Genomic DNA, 19,785 nt, shown 5'->3' on the forward strand with positions numbered 1-19,785 from the left:
TTAGCTATCCATTATTTTTACATTTGACAAATTGTTTTGGGCTAAAGATCCATAAACACAGTGATCCTTCTTAAAAATCAAACAGAAAAAATGTTTATGGAACAAGCCTACAAATGCTCAAATAAAAATCACTAATAAAAATACTTTATCTCCTTTTTTTTTTTTTTTTTTTTTTAAATTAATAGCCACTGCAGCCTTCTTTGCAAAATAATGAACTCTGCAGTAGAACCTGCCCCCACCCAAAAAAAAAATAAAAGCTACTGTACACTTGTTCTTTTAATTTTAATCACACAACCAGGTGACCATATATCTTAATTGTGTCTTAAAAGTTAAAAAAAAAAAACAAAAAAAAACTACCATTTTATTAAGTGGAGGGCAAACATACGTACATACAAAAATACAGGAAAATATACCTCCATACAAGGGACTTTGCTTTCCTTTTACACCGTAAAATACTGCTCGGATGAATGAAGCTCATGCATGTTGAGCAGAGTAAGAATCATTTGCAGCACCCAAGGGGTCCAGTCAACACTACAAAGAGATCCTTTTGAAAGTTACATAGCATTAAAATGCACCATTAAGACAGTGTACATTAACGACTTTGGAACTTCACCAAAACAAAATGAGTTTTTGTGACAGAAAAGCAACTAATTAAAAGACCAGCTCTTTTTCCTTGTAAATCAAGCAGTGAAGTTCTGTCAATCATTAACAGCTCTTGACAGCTCTACTTCGGCTTTTCTGTTGTTTTCTCATTTGCCATTTTCTGTTTTTGCTGCATTATCTGTGCATCCCTAGGAAAAACAAATCATTCTTTAATTAGCACACAATTTTGCAAGTGCAAAACTCAGCACAAGGCTATTTCATAGTACTAAAATTTAATTGCAGATTTTAACCATGTTAAAACTGAAATGGGTTCAAAAACTATTTCATTTACACAGTAAATTCAATGATAATTAATAGGAAGTGTTCACACATCACTTATTTCATAAGTTTGCATTTATGTAGAGCCTCCATTTTTTTTTAATAAAAATAAAGTGTTAAAAATGAAGGGAGTGGGTACCGACTGTCAGGATGCCTTTAGCACATGCCTGGCTTTTTTTTTTTTATTTAACCCTAATTGGCACAAAGTGCCAATAGTTAAGACCCAGTTTGAATATGTTCTAATTTGTTAAATTTGTGGAATTTTGTCTTTGTTGTTTCAGATTGTTAGCCCTTTACATGCAATCAAAAATGGTTATGCAACCAGTGCTGCAATTTTTTTTTTGTTTTGTTATCAAGACTATGATAACACTGTAGCTCACTTATAAGTGACACAGAGCTGATCTTTTAGAGAAGTGGGGTCAAACCCCACCCCCATCCAAAAAAAAAAAAACCTTCAGAAAGGATTTATACTCCTTTTGTAGCCACTATTTTTATACCCCAATCTCTCACTCTACTCTCATGTCCACAAGTATTTAATTAAGATACAGCACTAAAAAATTCACTCAAAAACAGATACTATTTTTCATTTTCTATTTGTTTTCCTTACCATGGTGTGCTGTTAATTTGCATATGACCTACACCTACTTCATTAGGAAGTGGTGCAGCAATCAGCATCTGTCTATTAGGTCACTTTTTTTCTCTCTTTTTATATAATATACACAAGTACCGTATTTCCAAGAAAATAAGACCAGGTCTTTTATTAATTTTTACTCCAAAAGATGCATTAGGGCTTATTTTCAGGGGAAGTCATATTTATTCATGTACAACAATATACTTTTATCCAAATACAGTCATGTCTATCTTCTGGAATACCGTCATAACTCTCCATGTTCAAACCCTGAATTCCCACCTGAATTTCTTGCTACTCCAGCTGCATTTAGGATCCTCTGGGATCAATGCGCGTGGTTCAATGTCCGACATACAAATGTATTCATGGTCCTTTTGTATTCAAGCGTCGCATATTCCCCAATGTAATGACACGATATATGACAACATATTTTATACATACCATCTTCTGTGCATCACAATAGCATCAGAATGTACGTATGGCGGCATATTTGAGACACAGAGAAAAACAAAAGAACACAGTGTGCTCCGGTTTCCATCCAAAGACATGAAGGTTTGGGGATTTGGTGACGCTAAAAAGACATTGGAGTATGTGTGTGCTTGTGTTCACCTTGCGATGAACTGATGCCCCATCCAGGGATTTTGTTTCTGTCTTGAACCCGATGCTTGCTGGAATGGGCGCATCCCCAGATTGATGGATGTAATCATTACACATCCTTTTCAGAGATATTGTGGTAAGGTGTGCTAGGAATTTGATGGATGTTTCAGGCACACGTGTCGCATCACGTGAAATATAAACCACAGCCTTATGCGCCCTACTTATCAGATTATGATTTTAACTAGGGCTTAATTTTTGGGGTAGGGCTTATATTACAGAGCAGCTTGAAAAATATGCTAGGGCTTATTTTTGGAAAAAGGTCTTATTTTCAGGGAACTTCGGTAGTATTTATTATGTACATGTGAAGCACATTCAGGATAGAAATCTGTAAACATTCATTTGCATATATGGAACTCTTGCGCAATCAATTTGATACACAAATATAAAAGCAAAGAAAAAAAAAAAAAGACTAGATTCACTTTTAAAAGAAATGTGAACACAGCCTTAAAAGACATGTGCTTAATCAGACAAGAGCCTTTATCTCTCAATAGCATGCAGAAAATGTTATATTTGGGAAAATGAAATGAGAATGCTAATGTTACAACTGAACACCAGTAAAACCAAGGAGCTGGTGGTGGATTTTAGGAGGCCCAGGACCCTCCTGGACCCCGTGATCATCAGAGGTAACTGTGTGCAGAGGGTGCAAACCTATAAATACCTGGGAGTGGAGCTGGATGATAAATTGGACTGGACTGCCAATACTGATGCTCTGTGCAAGAGAGGGCAAAGCCAACTATACTTTCTTAGAAGGCTGGCATCCTTCAACATCTGCAATAGGATGCTGCAGACGGTTGTGGCGAACACTCTCCTCTACGCGGTGGTGTGCTGGGGAGGCAGCATAAAGAAGAGGGACGCCTCACACTTAGACAAACTGGTGAGGAAGGCAGGCTCTATTTTAGGCACGGAGCTGGACAGTTTGACATCTGTGGCGGAGCAACGGGCGCTGAGCAGGCTCCTGTCAATCATGGAGAATCCACTGCATCCACTGAACAGTATAATAACAGGCCTATAATTTTCATCATAGGTATACAGTAATCCCTCCTCCATCGCGGGGGTTGCGCTCCAGAGCCACCCGCGAAGTAGAAACCATATGTTTATATGGTTATTTTTATATTGTCATGCTTGGGTCACAGATTTGCGCAGAAACACAGGAGGTTGTAGAGAGACAGGAACGTTATTCAAACACTGCAAACAAACATTTGTCTCTTTTTCAAAAGTTTAAACTCTGCTCCATGACAAGACAGAGATGACAGTTCCGTCTCACAATTAAAAGAATGCAAGCATATTTTCCTCTTCAAAGGAGTGCGCGTCAGGAGCAGAGACAGAGTCAGAAAGAGAGAGGAAAGCAAACAAATCAATAGGGCTGTTTGGCTTTTAAGTATGCGAAGCACTGCGGCACAAAGCTGTTGAAGGCGGCAGCTCACACCCCCTCCGTCAGGAGCAGACAGAGAGAGACAGAGAAAAACAAACATCAAAAATCAATACATGCCCTTTCGAGCTTTTAAGTATGCAAAGCACTGTACAGCATGTCGCTTCACGAAGCAGCTGCACAGAAGGTAGCAACGTGAAGATAATCTTTCAGCATTTTTAGACGAGCGTCCGTATTGTCTAGGTGTGCGAACAGCCCCCCTGCTCAATCCCCCTACGTCAGGATCAGAGAAAGTCAGCGCGAGAGAGAGAGAGAAAAGTAAGTTGGGTAGCTTCTCAGTCTTCTGCCAATAGCGTCCCTTGTATGAAATCAACTGGGCAAACCAACTGAGGAAGCATTTACCAGAAATTAAAAGACCCATTGTTCGCAGAAATCCGCGGACCAGCAAAAAATCTGCAATATATATTTAAATATGCTTACATATAAAATCCGAGATAGAGTGAAGTCGCGAAAGGCGAAGCGCGATATAGTGAGGGATTACTGTACCTCAACCACGAGAGACAAAATGAGAAAAAAAATCCAGAAAATCACATTGTCTGATTTTTAAAGAATTTATTTGCAAATTATGGTGGAAAATAATTATTTGGTCACCTAAAAACAAGCAAGATTTCTGGCTCTCACAGACCTGTAACTTCTTCTGTAAGAGGCTCCCCTGTCCTCCACTCGTTACCTGTATTAATGGCACCTGTTTGAACTCGTTATCAATATAAAAGACACCTGTCCACAACCTCAAACAGTCACACTCCAAACTCCACTATGGCCAAGACCAAAGAGCTATCAAAGGACACCAGAAACAAAATTGTAGACCTGCACCAGGCTGGGAAGACTGAATCTGCAATAGGTAAGCAGCTTGGTGTGAAGAAATCAACTGTGGGAGCAATTATTAGAAAATGGAAGACATACAAGACTACTGATGAACTCCCTCGATCTGGGGCTCCACGCAAGATCTCACCCCGCGGGGTCAAAATGATCACAAGAACGGTGAGCAAAAATCCCAGAACCACACAGGGGGACCTAGTGAATGACCTGCAGAGAGCTGTTACCAAAGTAACAAAGGCTACCATCAGTAACACACTACGCCGCCAGGGACTCAAATCCTGCAGTGCCAGACGTGTCCCCTGCTTAAGCCAGTACATGTGCAGGCCCGTCTGAAGTTTGCTAGAGAGCATTTGGATGATCCAGAAGAGGATTGGGAGAATGCCATATGGTCAGATGAAACCAAAATAGAACTTTTTTGATGGGGGTGGAAACATCATGCTTTGGGGCCGTTTTTCTGCAAAGGGACCAGGACGACTGATCCGTGTAAAGGAAAGAATGAATGGGGCCATGTATCGTCAGATTTTGAGTGAAAACCTCCTTCCATCAGCAAGGGCATTGAAGCATGACAATGATCCCAAACACACCGCCCGGGTAACAAAGGAGTGGCTTCGTAAGAAGCATTTCAAGGTCCTGGAGTGGGCTAGCCAGTCTCCAGATCTCAACCCCATAGAAAATCTTTGGAGGGAGTTGAAAGTCCGTGTTGCCCAGCAATAGCCCCAAAACATCACTGCTCTAGAGGAGATCTGCATGGAGGAATGGGCCAAAATACCAGCAACAGTGTGTGAAAAACTTGTGAAGACTTGCACAAAACGTTTGACCTCTGTCATTGCCAACAAAGGGTATATAAACAAAGTATTGAGATGAACTTTTGTTATTGACCAAATACTTTTTTTCCACCATAATTTGCAAATAAATTCTTCAAAAATCAGACAATGTGATTTTCTGGATTTTTTTTCTCATTTTGTCTCTCATAGTTGAGGTATACCTATGATGAAAATTACAGGCCTCTCATCTTTTTAAGTGGGAGAACTTGCACAATTGGTTGCTGACTAAATACTTTTTTGCCCCACTGTATCTATACTGTACTTTTAAACAGTGGGCAGTGTAAATCTTTGGATCCATCTGGAGTAACTTAGGCTTGCAAATGTTACTCGTGCAAGTGTCACCTGATGTTTAACAAAGTGCATTATAAAAATGGAACATGAAACTGGACATTTCCTATTTGCTTACCTTTGCTTTCTTGCAGCTGCTGATAAGCCATCATCCTGTCTTTTACCTTTGCCGCTTTCATTCTGTTTTTTAGCATTTTTCTGACGGGCTAGTTCACGCTGGTTTCCCCCTGTGAAACAAGGTGGGGGGAGGAAAAAATATATTTTGTATCAAACACAATTCATTGCCTTAGATCTGATTAAATAAATGCAGTCAACTGTCATTAAAAACAAACAAAAAAAACATGCATTTTGAGCTTAGCAGGCTCTCTTTACTGAAAATAGAGGTAAATGCTACCTTTTAGAATTCAATGCTAAAAAGGCTAAATATGGGTCCGATTATTCTTCTTCTTGTTTCGGCTGCTCCCATTAGGGGTTGCCACAGCGGATCATCTTCTTCCATATCTTTCTGTCCTCTGCATCTTGTTCTGTTACACCCATCACCTGCATGTCCGCTCTCACCACATCCATAAACCTTTGCTTAGGCCTTCCTCTTTTCCTCTTCCCTGGCAGCTCTATCCTTAGCATCCTTCTCCCAATATATCCAGCATCTCTCCTCTGCACATGTCCAAACCAACGCAATCTCACTTCTCTGACTTTGTCTCCCAACTGTCCAACTTGAGCTGACCCTCTAATGCAGTGGTCCCCAACCTTTTTGACAGCAAGGACCATTTATTAGATGCAAATTTTTCCACGGACCGGTCGGGGGGGTTGGTTGGGGGGTGCAGTTTTATACACAATTTAAATAACATTTCTTTTATTATTAAAGTTATTAAGCAGTTCGCATACGTTTGCAATCTGAGATTTTTCTTCTTTTTTTGCATATAACAGACATGCTTTACATTTGCCAATCCAACAGATTGCACATCACAAACATTAACACTGCAATCTTTTTTCGTGTCTGCCGTTTCTATAGGAGGGTGACAATGAGTTAAATTCCAATGGATGTTTTTCAAATATTGACAAGCAATAAGCAAAAGGAATCAATGAAAACCACAGACAACAAAAACAGCAAAAAAAAAAAAAAAAAAAACAGCACGAGGAAAGTTCGAAGAAAGTGATTTTTTTTACAATGTTTCTGTTTGGGGATCGTTGTGCAAACGTGCACAACTGAGCTGCGACCACAGATCTAACTGCTCTGTGGATGATTCGTTCAAGCATTTCAAGGTCACTTCGTTATAATGAAAGCATCTGTTGAATGTACTTCGTAGTAACGTGATTTCTATAGACTCATGTCATATGGGGAAACTGTCGGGACCATAAAAATACTTTGTTGTAATAGTCTCTCACCTCGGTCTCTCTCCTCTCTGCACCGCTGCAAAGCCCCGCCCGCCAAGCGTTCTGAAAAGTCTGAGTGAGTCGCCGTTGCCGGCAGTTCTCTCGCGGCCCGGCTGTCAGACGGCTGCGGACCGGTAGTGGGCCGCGGACCGGGGGTTGGGGACCCCTGCTCTAATGTACTCATTTCTAATCCTATCCATCCTCATCACACCCAGTGCGAATCTTAGAATCTTTAACTCTGCTGTCTCCAACCCATAACATAGCTAGTCTCATTACCGTCCTGTAGACCTTCCCTTTCACTCTTGCTGATACCCATCTGTCACAAATTACTCCCGAAACTGTTCTCCACCCATTCCAGCCTGCCTGCACTCTCTTTTTCACCTCTCTTCCACAATCCCCATTACTGTTGATCCCAAGGATTTAAACTCATCCACCTTCGCCAGCTCTACTCCCTGCATCCTCACCATTCCACTGACCTCCCTCTCATTTACACACATGTATTCCGTCTTGTTCCTACTGACCTTCATTCCTCTCCACTCTAGAGCATATTCTCCACCTCTCCAGGGTCTCCTCAACCTGCTCCCTACTAATCGCTACAGATCACAATGTCATCAGCAAACATTATAGTCCACGGGGACTCCTGTCTATTCTTGTCTGTCAACCTGTCCATCACCATTGCAAATAAGAAAGGGCTTAGAGACAATCCCTGATGTAATCCCACCTCCAACTTGAATGCATCCATCACTCCTACCGCAGACCTCACCACTGTCACACTTCCCTCGTACATATCCTGTACAACTCTTTCATACTTCTCTGCCACTCCCGACTTCCTCATACAATACCACCACAAAAATCCTCTCGGCACCCTGTCATATGCTTTCTCCAGGTCCACAAAGACGCAATGCAACTCCTTCTGGCCTTATCTAAACTTCTTCATCAACATCCTTAGAGCAAACAATGCATCTGTGGAGACCTTTCTACGTATGAAACCATACTGCTGCTCACTAATCATCACCTCACTTCTTAACCTAGCTTCCACTACTCTTTCCCATAACTTCATGCTATGGCTCATGAATTTTATTCCCCTGTAGTTACTGCAGTCCTGCACACCCCCCTTATTCTTAAATAATGGCACCTGTACACTTCTCCACTCCTCAGGTATCTTCTCACTTTCCAAGATTCCATTAAACAATCTGGTTAAAAACTCCACTGCCATCTCTCCTAAACACCTCCATGCTTCCATAGGTATGTCATTTGAACCAACGGCCTTTCCATTTTTCAGCCTCTTCATAGCTGTCCTTACTTCCTCCTTGCTAATCCATTGCACTTCCTGATTCACTATCTCCACATCATCCAACCTCTTCTCTCTCTTTCTCTCTTCATTCATCTGCCTCTCAAAGTACTCTTTCCGTCTGCTCAACACACTCTCCTCGCTTGTAAGTGCGTTTCCATCTTTATCCTTTATCAACCTAACCTGCTGCACGTCTTTCCCAGCTCGGTCGCTCTGTCTAGCCAATCGGTACAAGTCCTTTTCTCCCTCCTTAGTGTCCAACCTCTCATACAACGCATCATACGCCTTTTCTTTAGCTTTAGTCCACCTCTCTCTTCACCTTGCACCTTATCTCTTTGTACTCTTGTCTACTTTCTGCATCTCTGACTATCCCATTTCTTTGCCATCCTCTTCTTCTGTATACTCTCCTGTATTTCCTCATTCTACCACCAGCTTTCCTTTTCCTCCTTCCAGATGTCACGCCAAGCACCCTTCCTACATCTGCTGTAGTTTCCCAGCTGTCTGGTAACTCTTCACTGCCACCCAGTGCCTGTCTCACCTCCTCCCTAAACTCAACCTTGCAGTCTTCCTTTGTCAACTTCCACCATTTGATCCTTGGCTCTGCCCTCACTCTCTTCCTCTTCTTGATCTGCCACGTCATCCTACAGACCACCATCCTATGCTGCATCTTCCTCCACTCTTGTACGTAACCCTATGTTCCTCCCTCTTCTTAAAATACATATTCACCACAGCCATGTCCATCCTTTTGGCAAAATCCACTATACTCTGACCTTCTTCATTCCTCTCCTTGACACCATACCTACCCATCACCTCCTTGTCTCCACTGTTCCCTTCACCAACATGCCCATTGAAATCCACTCCAATCACCACTTTCTGCCCCTTGGGTACACTGTTCATCACTTCATACAACTCACTCCAAAAATCTTCTCTCTCACCCATTGCACACCCAACAACATTCATCATTACACCTCCAATTTCCAGCTTCATAATCATTACTCGGCCTGACACTCTTTTCACCTCCAAAACACTCTTTACATACTGTTCCTTCAGAATAACTCCTACCCCATTTCTCCTCTCATCCACACCATCATAGAACAATTTGAATCCACCTCGCCTTACTCCCCTTCCATGTAGTCTCTTGCAAGCACAATATATCAACCTTCCTTCTCTCCATCATATCTTCTAACTCCCTCCCCTTACCAGTCATACTGCCAACATTCAAAGATCCTACCCACAGTTCCACTCTCTTTACTTTCCTCCTCTCCTGCCTCCGGACACGTCTCCCACCTCCTCTTCTCCTTCGGCCAACATTAGCCCAATTTCCACTAGCACCCTGTTGGCTAACAGTACTGGTGGAGGTCATTGTTAACCCGGGGCAAGACCGATACGGTATGGAAATTTGTACTGTTGTCCGCATATTGATTTGGCAAAATTTAACACCGGATACCCTTCCTGACGTAATCCTCCCCATTTATCCGGGCTTGGGACCGGCACGAAGAAACACACTGGTTTGTACATCCCCTGTGGCTTATTTCATCATTATATAAAATTCTGACTTAAAACTGAGTCATAAAGATGAAGCATGTTCATTAGCACATACATTTTACTGTACTCTATACACATGACAACGGCCTTATAAATACAATGCAAGAACAAAAGAATTACTTTAGAATTGCATAAAATTAAATGTATATAGAGGTGGCTAGTGCTGGGCGATATGACCAAAATTCTATATCACGGTATTTTTCAAAATTATACTGGTTTCATGGTATTCAACAGTAATTTTTCCCCCATGCATAAGTGGATGATAACCACATTTTCCACTGCAATTACTGCAGTAGACTGGCTAAGAATAACCTATAAAACTGTCATGAGAATTGTACAAAGAAATATTTTAATGTGCACACAAGTATTAATACAGGTTTGCATGGCCCCATAAAGTGATAGTTTTCAAGGGGGTGGCACTAATGAAGAGAAGGAATCACATTGCATGACAGTTGCAGTCAAAATATAGAACCTTTTTATTGAACTAATTTTGCAAACAAATTAAAGTAAAATTTTGACAACATATTTTCAACCATCCAAAGAGGCATTTAGACTTAGTAAAATATGCAGAGGCGCTTGTGAAAAGTTGTATTGCACTGAACATGTCTTAAAAAAAGGAATAAATAGTAAATAATTTTTTTGTATACTAACTACACTTTCTGTTAATATTAACAATTTCTGTCCACTAACACGTTAAAGTGACTTTTTAAACAACTTTACCATCATTAAACTGCATAATATTTAAACTAATAAATAACAACAATAAAATAAATAATAGTGCAACTTCCAGTAATAATACTATTACTTCAAGACATCAAGCCCAGGTGCATTACACAGTATTCACCAAATAAAAATAAAATAAAAAATAAAACAACCAAGTGCAACTTAGTGATGAAATCTTTACCAACTGAACCATCATTTAGGCATATTCCATTAATACGGACCTTGCTTCAAGCTAAGCAATATACATAAATAATAAAACTGCAACTTGCATTTATAATGCTATTTGTGGTATAGCCCTACGGAATAGTATTAGGGCCACGGTGAAGAAGAAAAAAAAAGAAAAAAAAAAAAAAACTACGTCGAGAATAAATTCAACATGTTGACTTTATTCTCGACATTTCCACTTTAATTTTGACACTTATGTCGAGATTAAAGTCGACATTTCTACTTTATTCTCATAGTTTATTTTATAATTAAAGTAGAATGTCGTAAACTTCATCCTAAAATCAATGTTTAATTTACCAGATTTTCTCAAACCCCGTCATGTTAATGTAGCACATTAAATGCTTTGTGTTCCCTGACCCAGTTGTTAATCACTATGCGCCTCTTAAACTGACTTCCTCCACACTAAGAGGAGGCGCCAGCGGCAATTGCCGCACAGAATAAATTCACTTCATGATATTCCTGCTCCCTGAACATTTAGAATGCTAAGATATATACTTGATATCATTTTCTGGATGAAATGTATTAAAGCAGGTATTAAACATGCACGGTAGTGTGGCAGTAGTGCTGCTCCCTTGCAGTAAGGAGTCCCCAGGTGTACTTTGTGTTGAGAACTTTAAGGCAGGTGTGATGAGGCTCCAAAAAACTGGATGTATGAATGGGTATCGCACAGGTTTAACTTAAATATTGTGTAAATGTTGGGTTTGTGATCTGGTGGTCGGAGACACAAACACAGAATTCAATGGATGTTCTTCCGAGTGGGCTTTCTTTATTGCATTTGTGCTGTCTCTTTCTGACATACCAAACCCTCAGCTCCTATCCTTCCTTTTTCTTTCTCCACCTAACCAATCACCACACAATAAACGTCTTTGTGAAATTAAAACTAGTTATAAACTTAGACCACGGAGTGTTCAGAACTTTAAAAAAATCTTCGTATACATGTCTAATTATGCCATCCATTCAGGGTTGTGCCCATCCCAGCAAGCATTGTGTGCGAGGCAGAAGCAAATCCTGAGGGCCAGCACATCGCAGGGTGAATACGAGCAAAACATACACTAGCAGGGTCAATATAGCATAACAAAAACCCACATCCTACATGACTTTGATAGGAAACTGAAGCATGCCGAGTAAACCCACCAGAAAAACATGCAAATTCAAAGCAGGGTACACCCGAGACCCAAGTGCAACCTCCATGCCACCGTGCCCCCACGATTAAAACATGCTTTAATGAATTTCATCATGAAAATTATATCAAGTATTTAGCATTCTAAATGTTCAGGGAACAGGAATATCATGAAGTGAATGTATTCTGTGCAGTGATCGCCGCCGGTGCCTCCTCAGTACAAGAGGAAGTCAGTTTAAGAAGCATGTACCGTTTTAACATGGCTCGGGGAACACAACACAATGCATTTAATGTGCTACATAACTTATGACGGGGTTTGAGAAAATCTAGTAAATATTCATTTTACGATTATCTACTTTAATGACAAATTACGAGAATAAAGTCAACATGTCGACTTTAATCTCGACAAACGGCGAGAATAAAGTAGAAATGTCGAGAATAAAGTCAACACGTCGTCACACTGTTACAAGGTACACAGGTACATTACACAGTATTGAAAAAAAATAAAACTACAACTTAGCTTGCAGTATTATCCAGTAGTATAGAAACAGTATCCACAGATTTGAACATAATGGTCCACATACAACCTTTTAAAACCAAAGTATCTCCAGGCAGCGGACGCGACTCCTTTTTTTCAGCAAAAGTTCTTTTGTGTCATCATGTTCAACTTTATCGTCTGCTACAGCTTCAGTTTCGGAATGTTCTCTGTCCATTTTCACTGTGCAATACCTCCACTACTGCATGTACTCCGCTGCATCCCTGTTTAGCGGTGTAACAGTGAAAAAGTGCCCCTGCACAATATAGTAATCCCTCCTCCATCGCGGGGGTTGCGTTCCAGAGCCACCCGCGAAATAAGAAAATCCGCGAAGTAGAAACCATATGTTTATATGGTTATTTTTATATTGTCATGCTTGGGTCACAGATTTGCGCAGAAACACAGGAGGTTGTAGAGAGACAGGAACGTTATTCAAACATTGCAAACAAACATTTGTCTCTTTTTCAAAAGTTTAAACTGTGCTCCATGACAAGACAGAGATGACAGTTCTGTCTCACAATTAAAAGAATGCAAACATATCTTCCTCTTCAAAGGAGTGTGTCAGGAGCACAGAATGTCACATAGATAGAGAAAACAATCTCTAGCAAACAAATCAATAGGGCTGTTTGGCTTTTAAGTATGCGAAGCACCGCGGCACAAAGCTGTTGAAGGCGGCAGCTCACACCCCCTCCGTCAGGAGCAGGGAGAGAGAGAGATAGAGAGAGTTTGTTTTTCAGTCAAAAATCAATACGTGCCCTTCGAGCTTTTAAGTATGCAAAGCACTGTACAGCATGTCCTTTCAGGAAGCAGCTGCACAAAGGATAGCAACGTGAAGATAATCTTTCAGCATTTTTAGACGAGCGTCCGTATCATCTAGGTGTGCAAACAGCCCCCCTGCTCAATCCCCCTACATCAGGATCAGAGAAAGTCAGCGCAAGACAGAGAGAAAAGTAAGCAATCTAGCTTCTCAGCCATCTGCCAATAGCGTCCCTTGTGTGAAATCAACTGGGCAAACCAACTGAGGAAGCATGTACCAGAAATTAAAAGACCCATTGTCCGCAGAAATCCGCGAACCAGCAAAAAATCCGTGATATATATTTAAATATGCTTACATATAAAATCCGCGATGGAGTGAAGCCGCGAAAGGCAAAGCGCGATATAGCGAGGGATCACTGTACCTCCACTAACGCATGTACTCTGTTGTGTGTGTTTAGCGGTGTAGCAGTGAAAAAGGTCCCCCCCTTAAACAGTTCCCCGCTGTGCCACGTTCCGAACGATGTTCAGGCTATTTAAACCAGTGGTGCGGTATAAGAAAAATCCATATCATAACAAAAATAAACGGTTTTCGGTATGAACCGGTATACCACCCAGCACTAGTGGTACCCAGCACTGCGAATCTTTATAATCTCATGTTTTTGCTGAGAAAGTACATAAAAAATTCTAATAGAATGGGAGTCCACAGTGAGTAACACCAAACAATGAATGGCAAACAATGTGAAAAACGTCCATAGGGAAAAAAATCCACATGAATTAATTTTTTGCTAAAATACTTCCAGAAACTTTAGTGCACAATATAAACATGAAAGGCACAATCCCACAATATACTACTTTTGAACTGATGCCAGGACTCAATGAATGAGGGGAGTTTCAGATCTTCATTTCAAGAGCAGAAAGTCTCTTTCAAAATCTATATGTACTTTCTCCATGAAAACATGAGATTAAACATTCTCAGCCACCACTACAAACTACATGGGCTAAGTTTATATATATACAGTGGTGTGAAAAACTATTTGCCCCCTTCCTGATTTCTTATTCTTTTGCATGTTTGTCACACAAAATGTTTCTGATCATCAAACACATTTAACCATTAGTCAAATATAACACAAGTAAACACAAAATGCAGTTTGTAAATGGTGGTTTTTATTATTTAGGGAGAAAAAAAAATCCAAACCTACATGGCCCTGTGTGAAAAAGTAATTGCCCCCTTGTTAAAAAATAACCTAACTGTGGTGTATCACACCTGAGTTCAATTTCTGTAGCCACCCCCAGGCCTAATTACTGCCACACCTGTTTCAATCAAGAAATCACTTAAATAGGAGCTGCCTGACACAGAGAAGTAGACCAAAAGCACCTCAAAAGCTAGACATCATGCCAAGATCCAAAGAAATTCAGGAACAAATGAGAACAGAAGTAATTGAGATCTATCAGTCTGGTAAAGGTTATAAAGCCATTTCTAAAGCTTTGGGACTCCAGCGAACCACAGTGAGAGCCATTATCCACAAATGGCAAAAACATGGAACAGTGGTGAACCTTCCCAGGAGTGGCCGGCCGACCAAAATTACCCCAAGAGCGCAGAGACGGCTCATCCGAGAGGTCACAAAAGACCCCAGGACAACGTCTAAAGAACTGCAGGCCTCACTTGCCTCAATTAAGGTCAGTGTTCACGACTCCACCATAAGAAAGAGACTGGGCAAAAACGGCCTGCATGGCAGATTTCCAAGACGCAAACCACTGTTAAGCAAAAAGAACATTAGGGCTTGTCTCAATTTTGCTAAGAAACATCTCAATGATTGCCAAGACTTTTAGGAAAATACCTTGTGGACTGATGAGACAAAAGTTGAACTTTTTGGAAGGCAAATGTCCCGTTACATCTGGCGTAAAAGGAACACAGCATTTCAGAAAAAGAACATCATACCAACAGTAAAATATGGTGGTGGTAGTGTGATGGTCTGGGGTTGTTTTGCTGCTTCAGGACCTGGAAGGCTTGCTGTGATAGATGGAACCATGAATTCTACTGTCTACCAAAAAATCCTGAAGGAGAATGTCCGGCCATCTGTTCGTCAACTCAAGCTGAAGCGATCTTGGGTGCTGCAACAGAACAATGACCAAAAACACACCAGCAAATCCACCTCTGAATGGCTGAAGAAAAACAAAATGAAGACTTTGGAGTGGCCTAGTCAAAGTCCTGACCTGAATCCAATTGAGATGCTATGGCATGACCTTAAAAAGGCAGTTCATGCTAGAAAACCCTCAAATAAAGCTGAATTACAACAATTTTGCAAAGATGAGTGGGCCAAAATTCCTCCAGAGCGCTATAAAAGACTCATTGCAAGTTATCGCAAACGCTTGATTGCAGTTATTGCTGCTAAGGGTGGCCCAACCAGTTATTAGGTTCAGGGGGCAATTACTTTTTCACACAGGGCCATGTAGGTTTGGATTTTTTTTTCTCCCTAAATAATAAAAACCACCATTTACAAACTGCATTTTGTGTTTACTTGTGTTATATTTGACTAATGGTTAAATGTGTTTGATGATCAGAAACATTTTGTGTGACAAACATGCAAAAGAATAAGAAATCAGGAAGGGGGCAAATAGTTTTTCACACCACTGTATGTGTATATATATATATATATATATGGTTGAAATAGTTTACTGTCAAATAAATGCAAAGAGTACACGACACGTGTTTCGCCCTCATTCTGGGCTCATCAGGTGTACACAATCCACTGCACTCACTCTCGGGAATCGAACCTCGGACGTCAGCGTCAGAGGCGATGCCCCTAACGTTGCGCCACGGCATGTGGTTCGTTTATTTGACAGCATGTAGATCGGGGTAATTACGTATATATACACACACATACAGTTAGGTCCATAAATCATTGGACAGAGACGACTTTTTTTCTAATTTTGGTTCTGTACATTACCACAATGAATTTTAAATTAAACAACTCAGATGCAGTTGAAGTGCAGACTTTCAGCTTTAATTCAGTGGGGTGAACAAAACGATTGCATAAAAAATGTGAGGCAACTATAGAGTTTTTTTTTTTTTTTAACACAATCCCTTCATTTATGGGGCTCAAAAGTAATTGGACAATTGACTCAAAGGCTATTTCATGGGCAGGTATGGGCATGTCTGTTGTTATGTCATTATCAATTAAGCAGATAAAAGGCCTGCAGTTGATTTGAGGTGTGGTGCTTGCATGTGGAAGATTTTGCTGTGAACAGACAACATGCGGTCAACGGAGCTCTCCATGCAGGTGAAAGAAGCCATCCTTATGTTATACAGTTCATTCGAATCAAGATAAACATGAAATGTCCATCTACACAAGATGTAAGGACTCTGAACAACCAATGAATAAAAAAATGCATGTTGCAATTGGCGGCACGGTGGCGCAGTGGGTAGCGCTGCTGCCTCGCAGTTGGGAGACCTGGGGACCCGGGTTCGCTTCCCGGACCCTCCCTGCGTGGAGTATGCATGTTCTCCCCGTGTCTGCGTGGGTTTCCTCCCACAGTCCAAAGACATGCTGGTTTGGTGGATTGGCAATTCTAAATTGGCCCTAGTGTATGCTTGGTGTGTGGGTGTGTTTGTGTGTGTCATGCGGTGGGTTGGCACCCTGCCCGGGATTGGTTCCTGCCTTGTGCCCTGTGTTGGCTGGGATTGGCTCCAGCAGACCCCCGTGACCCTGTGTGCGGGTTGGAAAATGGATGGATGGATGTTGCAATTGGTACATCGGACATGTACTTAGGGTGATAAACTCCTCTGTTTTCTAATATCCTATGAAATAAAATTTGCTTTACTTTGCATTAATACTGTTTAATCTATCTGCAGGACACGGTTTAAATAAATTTCAGTTTAAATCGGGATTAAAAAATATGCATGCATAGACAAAGAAAGATTAAGACAAACTGAAGTTAGAGAACAATGCTTACAGTAAAACTTAAAATGCTTCAAATATCCAGTAGAAGTTTTAATGGCACTGTGAGGAGAACTCGGTCATATCAAAGCCACACAAAATTAAAAAACAAAACCCTTCTTGGTGTTAACAACCAAATGTATGCGATAATATTAATCTTTAGTACTGTAAAGAAAAAAGTGTGGCGTGGAAAGGATAACTCCTCATCAGCTGTGCACCAACAATCTCGATTCTTCTCCACGGCAATCTGGTTAAAATCACAAATCAGCTACGTGGCAAAGAGGGCGCTCGTGAGAAGCTTAGATTCTGTTTAACGGGACAATTTCAAAACAGTTGGGGTATTTATGCTAAGCTATTGTCTAATTGCAAGGACAAATTTTGAAAGCCACGATAAACATTTAAAACAACGAAATACTGAGCACGGAAAAAGATCCGGCAACAAAAGAAGACGACGCTAAAATTATTCCTCCACTAATGTCGACACCAGAACACAGTCCTGCTGCGTTTGCTTTCTTCGAAACGTTCATTTTGGAAGACGGCGAATCTCCATGGGAGACGTTTGCTGCCCTTTACACTCACGTGTTTTAAACGAACCGTGTGACGGAGCTAACATCCACCTTTGAGTAAAAGCACATAATGTTATCCCGTAAAGACAACTCCGAATACAGCAAAAGCATCAAACTTCAAGCCCGCAAAGAAAAACACGGCCTACTCCAACCGCCAAGGAACACCGTCGCCATTGCACCACAAAAATACTGCATTCCTTACTGCGTGGTTCACCAACTCGCTAAAACACACGAGAGGGTCGAACAACGTATGGCACGAATCTCCAGTTCGGCGAACTTACGAGTCATAGTCACTCGATTACGGAACCGCTTTACCCAGATGTGCCTCCTCCGTCCGCTCGGCCCACGTCTGTCACTGACAACTTGGGCACGCGACACTTGAAAAGATGCGGTCCCGCCTCCTGGCGTTGCGGATTGGTCAAAGCCAGGAAAATGTTTTCAAATGAATTTATGATTGGCTGCGGAGAAAGATCTGTTGTCAGGTAAAACAATCCCTTCGCAAGTAACTCTTTTTTCAATCTGTTGAGACTCATTTACACGTTCATGGTGGTCGCTGCATGGGATGTAAGACAGAAACCAAGGTTGGACAGACGGAAAGTTGTCTTCCCCCAGGAAGAATCCACTGAGTGTGTGTGTGTTTGTATAAGAAAGTTTGTCTGTCTCGAAATTCGCACCAAGTGAGAGGAATAGTAAATATCCATACAGTTTAAATGCGTGGAAATGATTCGAAAAATTAACTAAAACTCTAAAACTGTAGATTCTAATTTAATTCAGAAAAAATATATATCAAGATTGTGAGCAATGTGGCAACACTGTCACGTCATCCACACGTTATCGAGGCTACTATTCTAACCAGAATCAGAACGATAGAGGATGTTTCCACGTATACCTATGATTTTTAATTAACACCCTTTCGAATTCAAACGAATTTTCAGTAGCTCACATCGTGTATCATAAATGATTTGTAGCAACAATAATCCGTTATACGTAAATAATGGCAGTTTACGGAAGCCAAGAGAGGACGTGCTATATCGTTATTTTTTAAATTGTTTTCTCGAGATAACGGAATAATTTTATCGAGATCTCGAGAAAATCAACTTTGTTTTCTCGAGATAACGGAATAATTTTGTCGAGATCTAACGGAATAATGGCAGAAATGGTTTGAAATGGCAGAAGAGCAGAACTTTATTGATCAGTGCGTCACATTTTTGTTTAATCAAGGACTGACGCAGGCTGAAATATCTTTATGCCTTAGTTTAGAAAATAAAAACATTAGTGAGCGTCATTTAAGATGACGGTTAGCAAGGCTTCAGTTGTATAGGCGTCGCAATCTAAGCCAGCCTGATGCCATTATGCACCATATGGCAGAGCAGTTAATGGGCCCTGGACAACTCCATGGATACTGTATGATGACAGAGAGATGTATATTAGCTGGATTAAGAGTCACTAGAGATCTTGTATATGAAATACAATCAACTTTGGACCCAGAAGGCATTCAGCTAAGGAGACACAGGAGACTGCGAAGAAGGCATTACCGTGTCCCGGGACCAAATTACCTTTGGCACATGGACAGCTATGATAAGCTCACACCTTTTGTTATCGCAGTGAACGGATGCATCGATGACTTCTCACGCCATATCATCTGGATGGAAGCGAACGTCACTAACAGTAAACCTGAAGTTGTTGCAGGTTACTTTATTAGTGCTGTCATTGAGTTGGGAGGCTGCCCAAAAATAATCAGATCCGATCTCGGTACTGAAAATGTGCAAGATAACAGACTACTGTGTTTTCTATATGAGGATGAAAACGGCACACTTTCTGAACCTGCTATTCTTCACGGAAGAAGTACTGCAAATCAGAGGATTGAATGGTGGTGGGGATTCGATCGGAGGCAAAATGTGGACTACTGGAGAGATTTGTTTCTAGAGTTTCAGTCTGTGGGAGACTTCAATGGTGACGTGGTTGACAAAGGTCTCATTCAGTCAAGTAGATATTGCTGCAGAGTCATTCAGGTAGGAAGAACTCGTTCACACAAACACGCACACATGCGCACACACACACACATGCACACCATAGTAACTTTTTGTCTAAGTACATATGAATTCTATACTATTACAAGTAGCCTTTACGCATTTTTAGCTTTTAT

At 40.9% G+C, this 19,785-nt stretch overlaps 1 protein-coding gene across 1 annotated transcript; it reads right to left on the bottom strand.

Annotated features, from left to right (window-relative positions):
- Nucleotides 1-344: 344 nt before the first annotated feature.
- On the bottom strand, nt 345-18,040 carry serf2a (small EDRK-rich factor 2a). The gene is made up of 3 exons (XM_028823353.2): nt 17,921-18,040; nt 5,685-5,793; nt 345-791 (listed from the first exon to the last, which is right to left on the bottom strand). Exons 1-3 carry the CDS (start codon nt 17,925-17,927, stop codon nt 725-727), a joined length of 183 nt encoding a protein of 60 aa, XP_028679186.1. The 5' UTR covers nt 17,928-18,040; the 3' UTR covers nt 345-724.
- Nucleotides 18,041-19,785: the final 1,745 nt, after the last annotated feature.

This window comes from Erpetoichthys calabaricus, chromosome 17 (genome assembly GCF_900747795.2).
Source record: "Erpetoichthys calabaricus chromosome 17, fErpCal1.3, whole genome shotgun sequence".
Taxonomy (NCBI): Eukaryota; Metazoa; Chordata; class Cladistia; order Polypteriformes; family Polypteridae; genus Erpetoichthys; species Erpetoichthys calabaricus.

Bases quoted from the DNA above. Each gene is read 5' to 3' on its own strand.
- serf2a (XM_028823353.2), bottom strand. The intron at 792-5,684 runs GTAAGCAAATAG...TGTTTTTCCTAG, and splicing joins GCAGCTGCAAGAAAGCAAAG to GGATGCACAGATAATGCAGC.